This window comes from Venturia canescens, chromosome 3, assembly GCF_019457755.1.
Source record: "Venturia canescens isolate UGA chromosome 3, ASM1945775v1, whole genome shotgun sequence".
In the NCBI taxonomy this organism is placed as follows: Eukaryota; Metazoa; Arthropoda; class Insecta; order Hymenoptera; family Ichneumonidae; genus Venturia; species Venturia canescens.
The window spans coordinates 21,617,340-21,630,834 of record NC_057423.1 but is presented as its reverse complement, the minus strand read 5'-3'; the positions used below and the strand labels follow the sequence as shown (position 1 = coordinate 21,630,834).

Below are 13,495 nucleotides of genomic sequence, written 5' to 3'. Positions count from 1 at the left end.
AAAATTAGATCGCTTCGTTTAAGAAACAAATCTGCAATGAATTATTTTTTGAAAACAATTTTTTTTTTCGAGAATTTTGTTTTTTTCTAACATTCATTTTTTCTTGTTCATATTTTATTTTTAGCACGCTATAAGGTGGTATCAAACGAGAGTTTTTATGTTTTTAACGAATTAGTGAAGACACACTGTTTTTGGTATTTTGCTTAAAAAACGAAAACCAATAGAGTTATAACTTGACGTCGAACCTCTATCGTGTCTCTTGATAGTAAAAGTTGACCTGAATACGAAAAAAGACTATTGGTCATCACTTATTTCGATTCTACAGTGTAAGCGTTCGTTTGGCAACAATAACCTTTATATTCTTCCAGTTAAATATAAATGGAGCTTTCTTAGTTTTACAAACAGTTTGAACGGTAGAAAATGATTAATGTAATTATGAAATCGAACATAAATATACAATGCCTTCGTGATGAATATGACGAAGCAGAAGAATAAAAAATAAATTAGAACAGTCGGTAACTTTTTTGATCAAAGTGATTAGGCCTGCAGACGAATTGGACGTGTGTTGCAACGTGAGTTAAGGAGGGTGGCTAGGGACGATACAATGTTGCCATGCTAAACCATGTAAAATACATTAAAAATTTAAAAATGATAAGAATTTAATAAAATTTGGTGAACATATTCTTTAGAGTTAAGGAGTTTCGGTACAAAAGTCTAAATATTAAGAGAAACTGATCAAACTTGGTGATAATGTTGTTCAACATCAAGTGCAAAAACACAATTTTTTTCAAAATTTTCTTCTACTTAGTGATCGAGTAATTACGCATTAAAGCTGATTTCTTATGCCCGGAATGTATACCTATATATATGAAAACGCTATGCTTATACACGTGAACTTTAGTGATCAATTGCTCGATAACTGTGTAGAAGAAAAATCTTAAAAAATTTGTATTGCCAAATTTGGCACTAAAGAATATGTTCACCAAATTTTATAAAATTCTAAACTTTTTGAAATTTTTTATGTTTCTAGCATGGTTTAGCATGGCAACATTGTATTGCCTGTACCGAAACTCCTTAAATTTGACAATACAAATTTTTTAAGATTTTTCTTCTGTACCAGTTATCGAGTAATTGATCACTAAAGTTCACGTGTATAAGCATAGCGTTTCCATATATATAGGTATACATTCCGGGCATAAGAAATCTGCTTTAATGCGTAATTACTCGATAACTAAGCAGAAGAAAATTTTGAAAAAAATGGTGTCTTCGCACTTGATGTTGAAGAACATTATCACCAAATTTGATCAATTTCTTATCAATTTGACGAACGTAGCCACCCTCCTTAAGACGAGAATACATATAGGAAGACTGGGTGGCAACGTAAAAGCTGGAGTTCATATAAGTAGAGAAATTTGTCAAGTTATAAAGAAAGAAGGAGAGGAAACTGTGATGCAAAATGTGTTTGTGCGTGAGGAACCGCACAAGGTTGTATACGATATGAGCTTCTCATCGAAGACTACTTATAAGTAAACCCCCGTTATTATACAGCCCTGCAAACGAACGCGTACACTCGTGCGCGAGTGTGCGCACATACACACACAACACGCACTTGCAGACGTAGACTGGGAAAAGTAGTGTGGGATGCGCGCCGGCATCTATAACGCCGTAAAAGTTATGATTTTTTCTTCTTCATTTTATGCAGTGATACAAATATGGCAGCTCACTTCTATTTCGCTCATTCATTATTTATTTCCTTTTTTCAAATACACTGCCGTTTCTCTCCACGGGTGGCGCTTTCTCCTCATCCGTCTCAAGTCTTTCTCGTCGTCGTTTTATTTATTATTCGTTTTTGTGCCTCAGTCGTTCTCTTTTTTTTTATCTTACTATATCATCATTTGCTTTTTTATTTGTGTTGTCTTTCTTCATTGTCGTTTTTTTATGACATATACAATGAGGCAAGCCACCATGGCCCATTAAAAGACTTGCAATTAGCATTTAAAATATAAACCTACGTGAAGTAAGAGAGGACGAACAGCGAAGGGAAAAGAGAGACGAAGTGAAATGTCTAATGAAAAGACCTTTTAGATTGGCTAAATGCCTTTCAGCTACCAAGAGAGATTTTTGTCTCTCTCCTATCTCTTTCCCCTTTTATCTCATTTCCTTTTTCATTACCGTTCTCCCTCTTTCAATCGCTAAACAGAAGATCTCGAGCAAGCAACCATACCGCAGTGGTTTGAATGGAACTCACCCCTGATTGGCCATTCAAGGTAACTCCTCTCTTTTCTCTGTCAATATCTTACTACCTCGGCATTGCAGTTTTGCGATGAGCGCCACAAGCTCGCGTTAGCGCTTTCTTGGCGTTTTCAACGCGAGGGGTCTCGTGCCAACGGCTTGTCTGTACCCCCAATGTATGCTACTTAAACGCGCGATGGAAAAGATTTTAAGCTTCCCTCCCTCTCGTGCTCAGAAATTTTCTGAACCCCTCAGATGTTCAGAATGATGCGTATCTTTGCTCTTTTTCCTGTATCGTATCTGAAGCTTTCCCACAACCCCTATTTCGGCTCCTTCTTTAGTTTCTCTTCTCCAATTCATTTATTTCCAACGGCCCTTCAACCGCAAAACACAGACAGAAGAAAATCAGTAGCGCTTGGTGGTCAGCTCATTACATCCGAACTATTGCATGTATTACTCGTAAGTACCTACAAGTTCTTCAGGCAAATTCCATTCTGGGTGAAAAAAGTACATGGCCCGTTTATCTATTCGAGGATCTCCACGGGCCTTTAACGTGAGTGCACAGAATTCGGAATGTTTGCAAGAGCAATGAAAAAGTGATACTCTCGGGAGTACAGGCATTCAAATTACATAGCTGACGTAAAAAAATATATCAAAAAGCCTTTTACGAGTTTTACCAAGGGCTATTTTAAAAAAGTTTACTAAACAAAAAACTAAGTATTCGTATGCACGTGAGGAATCAAATGTGAATTGTAATATCTTCTAAATTCTCAATACATAGGTTGAAACGGCGATCCCCCTTTTCAACATTAAATTTCCTATTTGGATCGCGCCCGAACTTTTCTTTCATAATCCATGGAATCAACGTTATAAAATATAAATTTTTGTTTATTTTCGTAAAAAAAAAGAAAATAAATTTTGTTCATTAAAAACATTTATTTTTATTATGAATATATTATTTATCACATGAGCAATGAAAATTAGCCTCAAGCCCACCCAGTCGCGTCGCGGCGACAAGTTGGCTGACCAATCCGTAAATTGACAGATGAAACTCAGGCTCGAAATGATTTCTCTAGGCCAATCCAAATCTGAGTTATTTTTAGAACGTATTATTATGATTATTCCTTTGTCTGAATGTGTATAAGAGGCCGTGCAGAGCGGTAACGTCAGCTCATTCTTGACTCAGTTCTCGCTTCACGTACAGAGGTAGTAACTCTGGAAAGCAAGCTCCAACGACACAAAACCTTTAATTTTCCAAATTTCATGCTGAGGGAGAGGGGACCGTGCGATTCCGTGTGGGTTGAGAGGCGGGTATAAAATTCCGAACTTGAAATGACCAGAAAGCTCAAAATTGCGAAAATCTCGTTAGTACGATAATATTTCCAATATCAATATATCAATTTTAAATTTATCAATATTTCCTTATATATATAGGGGAAACCGTGGCAAAACGGGATACCTAAGGAAATATTAAACTTTTCAGAAGTTTGGGAAGCTCTGCCTATTTTTTACTCCCAAAAACTAAGAAATGTACTGGAATTCTTTTCAATTTTCAAAAAAAAAAAATTCCGAGGCAAAACGGGGTACCCCTCAAAAACTCATGAAATTTTTTTTTAGTACTATGATTTTAATTCAATGCACTTTGGGTGCATTTTGCACCCGTAACCGAGTGCTTCCAACTTATTGCTGTAAGGCGTTGAAAGCGATCTCAGCGCTTAAACGTAAGTCGAGCGCACGCTGTGAGCGCTTTCAGCGCCTACAACGGTAACTCGAACGCATTTCGAGCGTTTTCAGCGGGGCCGGGTTGAAATTCCGAACTGTGAGAAATCAGAAGGCTCAAAATTCCGAAAATCTAACGGGTTAATGAAAAAAAAAGACTGGCGATATGAATAATAATGAAGATTGCCAATGTTGATTTTGTAAAAATTTGTATTCTTTATCCACTAAATCGTGGATTCAGTGCTAAAATTGTGCGGAGTGGGCACATGATTCATGTGCAGGTGTAACCACACATGATGGTCCGCAAACATATATCTGCGATTACTGTCGTAGTCATTACTGTCGTAGACAGTAATCTGCGAGGCAATAATTGCAGATATACAAATACTTTTTGTATATCTGTGTAAAAACGTTTTCACTTCGGAAGTAATGTAAAAAAAGAGAATTTGAAAAAAAAAACGAATTTTTTGAAAAAGAAAATCAAAATCCAAAAAAAAACAAGATATTTTGGAAAAAATATGTTCCATGTTCTTTTCAGACGAGTATAAAAAATGAAAAAAAAAAAAAAATTGTTTTTTCGGATATCCCGTTTTGCCCGGGTCTCTCCTATGTATATATATCGAGTCCCAGCTAGATTTTTAGCAGTTACCAGCACATTAATGGTACTGTGACTGCACACCATGGTATTCTTAAGGAATTCACCCCGTGTGGCATCAGGATTTTTTGGAGTGTTTTCGCGATTTTTTTGTGATGAGAAAAAACATAGACTTTTGAAATTTGAAGGGTTTATTTAATGTTATCAATTCTACGATAGAATTTTTTAGTTCTCGGGTAGATTCGGTGTAAAACTACTCTTCAGGAATCCATATGTTTCTTCATAGTCTCCACGATTCCGGGTAATTAGTTTATCTGAGATCAAAAAACTAAAGAGTGTTTTGATTTGTAAAGCAGTGGCTATCGCCTGAACTAAAATCATACAAAAATATTAAAAATTAAAGGATTTTTGCGCTTTGAAACACAAAATTCAATTAACAAAAATGCTTTAAAGCGCTAAAATCCTTCAATTTTTAATGATTCAGTATGAAAACCCCCAAAAATCCGGCTATCACACGGGATGATCCCCTTAATTCTGACAGTACAAATTTCTAGCAAGGTTTCTACTCTATTGCTATTGTTCTCATTAAAACAGTCGACATGGGACTCGAAATTTTTTCGTATTCTCTATTTTTTTGAAAAAATTGTACTTGATTTTAACGAATGCAGAAACGTGTATTGTAGCGTAACGCTTCCCCGAACGACGCGAATCGACTCGAACCCGAACGTAACCCCAAAATACATAGCGACGCGGTGCGATGTTTTTACCAAGCGCATACAACGACTGGTGAGCCGTGTCACTGTTGGCTGGCGGCGGCCGTACTGGTGCCACTGGTGGGCAATACAAAGGCCCGAAACAAGCGGTGGAGTACGACGCTAGCGGCACCACTCATTAAAAACTCGAATTAATACATTTTTTTATTTTCTAAATTAATATTCAACGCTATCTTGGAAAATAATGTAACTAGACTCAAAAGACGCGGAAAATAATAAAGAATCGCGGAAAAATAATTCCGTCATCAAATTTTGGAAATAAATCCGTGAAAATAATAAAATAAAAATGTGCTTTACTGCGCACACGTAGATCGAACAACAAAACTAACACCGTTTTCAAATTATCTTACCCTCTGAATGAGGTCCAAAATAGTAATCTCAATTCTGTTAAGAGTTTGGATTAGTCGACTAACCTCACTTGGAATTTTCAAAATCAACATTTTTTGGAATAGTTTAACCGATTAAAAAAGGCCCTGTCAGCCTACGTAGGATGATGGCAAAAATCGACTGACTTTTTTTAATCGATCAAACTGTGTCAACGAATTTCGATTTTGAAATTTGCAGCTATATCTCTCTCGCACTCACCGTTACCATAAACCGACTGATCCATACTCTTAAGCCATGTTCGCACGCACCGCCGATAAGAGTTTGACGCTTACTCCGCAGTAAAGAAATAACGAACAAAAAGAAATACTACGTTATAGGTGGACGGAATGTGTAACAAGTGGTAAATAAAAGAAGCCGTAATTATATGGTGGCATAAATCGAAGAGACTGTTTACAGAAGCCGCGGGAGCTCGCGAAAGGTATGCTCGTGGCCACTAAGGAGTACGTGTATACGGTGATGCGGAGAACCAGCCAGACTCCGATCGAGTTTGATTCGTTTGATACAACGTGTGCATCATCACAAAACTAAGAAAAAAAAGAGACAATGAGAGAAAGAGAAAGATGACAACACCTAGTTAAACTCATTGGCACCCCGGACTCGATCAAAATAAGCGACGGATGTACAGAAGAGGGGTGGGGTTCAATATGTCGAATAACTGAATTGTAGAACGGTCGATGTTTCGAAATTTTAAAAGTTGTGATATCAGTTTGGAGAAAAATAAGTAATTCGAAATTCTTATTCCCTTTATTATTTTTCTTTGAATTCGTATTTACGCGAAAATATATATTTAAATAGCTTTCATTTCGAATGCAATTTTAACAGACCATCCGAATGTCAAAAGTTCATATTTTCGAATTCAAAATGGAGAGTAATTGTTTTACAGACAGACCAGAATATAGAGTAGCAAAAAATCTAAAGTGAATTTTTTGAGCCTATAAAACTTACAATTAGATATGCAGAATAGCGATAGCTCGAAAAGGCGAAAGTCAAAATGGCGATGTTTAAAATTGGAGATCACCGGTCTGAGTAAGTGAGTGAGTGAGACGCGTATATTTGGAACTTCACTGCATTTCTTTATTTTGATCGATCGACTTTCTAACGTTTCGCTATTTTGACTGTTCGACTTTTTGGTGTTTCAGTATTTCAACCTCAGTAATATTTGGTATTTCGTTATGATATTATCAAAATTGTGAATTTTCACAGTATCACTGACTGTAGTCATTTATGAATCGAAAGAGTAATAGTCGAATTTTCGAAAAATCGATATTTTAGTCATCGTCTTATAGGCGATTGTTACATTCTATTTTCGATGTAAACGTGCTTCGAACCTTGCAGTTTCTGCTTTATTTATTTTCTGCATTTAAAGCTCTAGTCGAATCTATCTGTCTCCATATTATCATTCGAAGTTTATAAACTCGAGATTTCAGCGGTTCGAAATTTTAGTCATTTCAACATTTGATCCCCACCTCAGAAGAGTCCAAGCCTACGGGAGTGCCGTTAGTATACACGACGAACATAACCAGCAAGCAATTCAGTCGTGAAATTAAATTATGCTAGTATACTACCTCGTCTATTCGTCAGCGTTCGAACCGCAAAATCTTTCTGACACAAATATTTTTTTTCATATTTTCGCAAAATTGAATTTTATATTTCATATTTCTATTCATCAAATTCTGTACATGGGACTGTACTCGTAAGAAAATCTCACATCGCAGGTCCCATGTTTATGGTATACTATAAGTAGACTTATGAAATGAGGGCTACCCTCCTGTAAAGCCCCACTGTGTTTCCAATCAGCATCCTTAGAAAATTTCTCTTTTTTTTTTAATCCTCGCGAGTCTAGTATTGTTCAGTCAGAGCCGAATCCCAAAGTCGTGTAGCAATGTATAATAGGGCATTCTTTGCTCAGTACTCATTGTCATGAATGAGTTGTGTACGATTGGGTTGTTGGAAAATTCAATCTGTCTTGGCAGAAGCAATTCAATATCTATTCCACGATAAAATATTCAGCGATAAAAAGATACCAAGTAAACATCAGGTATTCGAAAACTAAATTAACAATTTTCAGATGGAGATGAAATACCCGTCACTATTTTTCTTCTGTCTTTCTATTATTGGATGGCGTAAAAACAATCATTCTCTTCGAGTCTCACAACGAAAGTTTCCAGGCTTCGTCACTGCGGCTCATTGGTTCCCATTTTAGTAGATTTACTTTTTCTCCTGTTCCACTGATATTATATTCTTCCGACTCATATTCTTTTTTTACGCGTTTGAGCTACCTTTCCTTCATTTCCACATTCTTTCATTTATTTCTGTTTATCCGATCGTTCCGTAAACCTCCCTGTCTGTACCTATATTTTTTAACCTAAACCTTCCACTTGACCGGACCGGTTTCCAATACGTCCTTTCGAACATTCTTTATTTTTCACCATACTTCTGTTTTATTTCAGCACTACAATATTTTGGAATCCTTAGAACACTTTTAAGAACACTTTCTCAACCGGTCGAAATCTTCTTGGGGAAATTTTAATGGTATCGTATTACTGGAAGGACTGGAACTTTTCGCTTTTCAATATAATCGTAGAATTTGTGCACGTATTGTTATTGTATTTGTAGCAATTTCGAATGAAATTATAATACCGAAATTACCGATGCACGCTCGAAGCATTTTAATAATAAATGATATATGCTCATTTTGACAGGCCAATATGATATTGATAGAAAGAGAACGAAGTTTCGTAGCGGGAAAAACATTTTGTATAACATTTTTAAACTTAAGGTAGCTTTGTACCTACACGTACGAACCGAAAGTATGAGCCGCGGCGTACAATGAAATCCAATGCTTATACGGTGCTGCCGGCGACGCGGTTTTGTCAAAGCTTGTATACTCTGCCTGTTCTGCACAATTACGCTTCATGCACGAATAGGTCCTCTACACATATAGAAAGGCACTGAAATCGTGGCAACAACGTCATTCTTCAGTATTACTATAGCTTCGAGCGTCAAAATGTCAGTGTTTCCCGAAATCTTATTTATTTGTCACGAAAAAAGTTAAAAAGTATTCAAATGGCAATCCAATCGAGAAAAGTGGTCGAAAATTTCAGAAAAAAGCTTTCATATTGTTTTGTATTGCAACTATCAGTTCGTCACACCGTATACTCTTGCCACGTCATCACAGCTGGTCATCCGCCTGTTCCGCGTTTTCAAAAAACACAGTTCATCAGTTGATATCTCCGAAACTAAATGTACAAATTGCCATTTTTTAAAATATTAATCCCACAACAGTACTGAAAACACGACTGGTTTTATTTTAAAGTCGTAAGGTTCGTTTAGCGCCGGTAATAACAAATGTAAATAAAGTGCTATCCAGTGACGTGTTCAGCATAGACATCGTGTACAGAATATGACCCATGTTTAATCGCGAATATCTCGAAAACTAGATGCTGAATCGATTTGAAATTTCGACAGTCAGTCCGCGAAGGTTATCTTTACATCATATTTAAATTTCGGCTCATTCTTCTGATTTCAACAAAAGTACGGAACTACCTTAAGACATAGCCTTACTATTTTCTGGATCTATAAGTTGGGAGGCACCATCTAGGCGTCCGAATATATCCAAGAAGCGTTATGTACTCACCTGAAACAAAAATCATAAAAAATATAAAAATGAATAAGTAATTACTTGAATAATATATCATTTGATTACAACAAAATGTTAATACCATCATTAATCATATGTGTGTCTGCATACATTTAAGAATAAGCTTCAATCTTACATGTCCATTTAAAATGGAAATAAGTGAGGGCCATTAATGCTTATCGCGTTTGGCAACATAAACGTAATAAGTCAAACCGACCGAATAACTTATAGTAAAGGTGGGCGAAAAAGTGAATCCTTGAGGAAAATAATTAGGCCAAGTATATATTTCTTGATCCTAATTTCCATATTTTTTTCACGAAATGAAAAGATGACCAAGTAACTAAACCATGCCGTTTTACGGGGTGAGTCAAGAAATCTTTGAAGTATTTTCAGTATTGCTCGAGTGCCAGGTTTTAGCTCGCTAGTGGTAAGGGTGCCACATAGGTACCTCAATCACATCATCATATAGATAAATTACTTAATAAAATAGCTTCAGCACTACCTCCAACCTAAATTCAAACAATTTTAGTGTGATCACAGAACTCTTAAATACAGGATATTTACTTCATAAATCATTGTTAATAAGCAACAACAACATAAAATGGTCAAATCAGCTATTGATTTCTGACTTAAAAAAAAATAATAATAATAATTCATTAGACCCATAAGATATTATTCGCATGAAATATTTCATAGAGTGCAATTTTCGGGATATTTTGAAATGTATAACTTGAATCCAAGCTCGATCCCATAGTTGAAATTCTCAGAGCTTTTTAGGGATATAATAAAGCAACTTTCCTGAAAATATCAAGTAAATCAAAGTTCCGAGAAATAACTTACAGCTATTTACTACAGCAGCTATAGCGGTTTTTGAAATATCGATAGCCATTGGATGCCTTTATAATAACGAAATCGAGGGAATTGAGAAAAAGTAGGATATACATCAATTGAATACATTCCTATAAATAATATCAGCTATAATATCAGCGAAAACAGTAAATTTTACAGTAAAAAGAGAAGAAGAATTTTACTGTAAAGAGCATTTTGAAAACGTTTTCTTGACAATTGGTCTCAGGACAAAATATTCCGGTCAAAATGTCCTGGGACACAAGATCCTCTATAGCTTTGCTTAATGATTATTTGTTTGTTCATTATTTTTATTTATTTATGGGATTTTTATATTTATATTTATATTATTTTTATAATCCATTTTCAAATTCAAATTTTTCTTCATACATATAATAATTACATATTCGTTATAAATAATAAAAAAGTGTATAGAAAATTTTGTATGATTGTAATTTTGTACCGCATAAGCAGGCAGGACACACACAAACCGAAACAAGCAAATAAACAAAACTCGTTCAGTGATTCCACGATATGGTCGTCGAAGATATTTCATGAATGGATATGTAGCTGAATTTTCATATCAGCGAAATTTTCTCGACCACACGGAACGGATTTGTTACTTATTCACGGCGATCGAGGATGTTATGAAAACCTTCGATAATAACGATAGTGGTTGAGCGAATGAATGAATTGTGTTGGAGTTTTTTTTTTATTTTGCAAAGAAACATGTTTATTCCCCCCTCCTCCCCCCACTAAAATTATGTTTAATAACGTTGTTTAATCATAAGAATGTTTTTAAAAAATTTTGAGCCATTTTGGGCCCTGATTCGTAATAATTACCATATTTTCAAATCAAGGATGTTATATTAGTAGGATATTTTGACTCAAATATTTTTTCCCAAGACATATTGACTGGAGGATATTTTGGCACGGGATATATAAATATTCGTATATGTAATTAGGTAGAATATATCTAGATGAAAAATTAGAGTCGTATTAAAGCCGCCTACGTGAAAAATTATCGCTGCGGCCAAGTTTCAGAAAAGTGGGAAATTTCGTGAAAATAGTAATTTAAAACAAAGGTTCTAATTCAACCGGAATTTCGTTTGAAGTGAAATACTTTTTTTTTCTTTTAAAAGTGGAAGATTGAAGAAGAAAAATGGCGCTTCATACGAATCGTTAAGCCCCATAGAGTTCGCATGAAAAAATCGTGGAAATGGTTAATAAATTTACTTTTTAAGAATTTCAAAAAATTATACTGCTGTCAAAATTTCATGAAATGACTGCAAATTAGGGTGATCGTCTTTTTTTATAACTTACATTTCGGGAAAAATCGGCAGCCAAATCGTTGATCCAAGCGCGCCAGGCTGCGGTCGAAAAGCAATGGATCTGCCCATATATACATATACATTGAAATAGGGATAACAAGGATAAACGGTCTTGCGTCTATTACACGCCACGTTACTACTGTCAACATACGCGTAATAACTGTTATTAAACGCGAACCCTGGTAGTGAATTTACCCTTTGGCTTTCAACGATACCAGCAAAGATATGAGCACACATGCACGTGGCTAATATACATATGTTGATATACGGGTACCTCGTGGTTAGGTAAATCCATTGAAGTGATGAGAAGTAGAATGCATCATGACGTGTTTAAAATACCTAGTTCTCTATAGGACGCTTGAACGCTGATTTTAATATTTTATGCGTTACTCAAAAACATGAAAACATAGCCATTATTGGTTACGCTAATTGACATTACAATAGGAACGGTTCAGTGATATATGTAATTGTGACGCGCTAGCTATCAACATGTAGCCCTTCCTCCTTAATAATTGTGTTAAGTATTTGAAATACATCAATACCGTAATTTTACTGCACATGTAACTGTGATTGTAAGTTACCTTCACATCATAATAAGGATAATATTGAAATTATATCAACTATTATACCAATAATTATTGTAATTTATATAGCTATTCCATTATTGAAAATTTTATATTTAACTGATGAAATTTTTAATCCTTTATTAACAATTAAATCAATTGGATATCAATGCGATATTGAAGTTATGAATATTCAGGCTTTAAAAATATTAATTTTAATTCATTTATAATAAAAAATAATGAAATAAAAAATTTTAATTTTCGACTTTTAGATGTTGATAATAATAAATAAAATGATAACCTTGTTACCATTGGTAACCTTGTTGCTTTTCTTAGGCTATCAATACTTTTCACACACCAATAATATCATTATAAATATTATTCTCAATTGAAGTATGCTAATTTTAAAATATTTTAACTCCTCTTTTGTTTTTTGCAAATAAATGTAGTCGCTTTTATTGTGATATATGGTTTTCCAATTGGATCTACCAATGTAATCTACATAGCGGATTTGTCCTCGAAAATTAAATAGAGCTTTACACGCCGACTCGACCCGAGTTTGACCTTGCAGCTCTTCTATTGTGTTCACAATTCTTTATACCATTGTAATACCTCTGAATAGTACTCCAGATTTTTTTGAAGACATTTGATTGGAAGATTATTTTGAACAACTTATTTTAAGTTGAAGTTGAAGATCTGAAACAAATTCACAAAAAAAGATGGAATTATATTCTGAAACATCTCTTAGAATTTTTCTACAACTTCTTATCGTTAATCAGGCAAAACCCAAATAACCCTGGATACAGCTGACAATATAACCCCATATTAAACGCGTGGCCGAGAAAGCAGCGGCGACAATTGCCTCGTATTACCACCTGATAACAAATGAACTGAATTCGGCAATACTTATATTGATTCAACAACGGCTCATTCGATCCTTCTTTACGGTGCGTAGTTGTGAGCAGTTGCGTTCACCTTCAAGAAATACGAAAAGCTAATAACGAACGTACAAAAATCGGGGCACTGAAAATTGTATGCGCCTACAGGGTGGTACATCCAGGGCGTTCATCTCAGCCGTGACGGTTTTCGTGGTATGATTTCAATAGACCTACTGGCTACAGAACGAAAACAAATGTATATGTTCTTTATCATAGATGTGAATCTTTATCTAAAGAGTTATGGCAGGATCGAAAAGAACGTCACCGCAATGCCTACAAAATGAAAAAGACTCTAACTGACTGGCAAGGACGCTGGACCACGGAAAAGAACAGATGATGGATAAACGAGTGATAAGATACCTGAGACAGTGGATGGAATGAAAAATTCGGAATGGTGAATTTTTACCTGACTCGACTCGTCACCAAGCACGAGCATTTCCAGAAGTATTTCCGTGACTACCGACTACAGTA

General features: G+C 35.2%; 1 protein-coding gene across 1 annotated transcript in view; it reads right to left on the bottom strand.

Annotated features, from left to right (window-relative positions):
- Window positions 1-9,298: 9,298 nt before the first annotated feature.
- The window catches only part of LOC122408229 (protein pangolin, isoforms A/H/I/S-like), a 222,044-nt gene continuing 217,847 nt past the window's right edge, over window positions 9,299-13,495 (bottom strand). Inside the window, exon 4 of the mRNA XM_043414879.1 lies at window positions 9,299-9,343. Coding sequence (XP_043270814.1) covers window positions 9,332-9,343 — 12 coding nt within the window. The 3' untranslated portion in view covers window positions 9,299-9,331. The remainder of the gene's footprint in view (window positions 9,344-13,495) is intronic.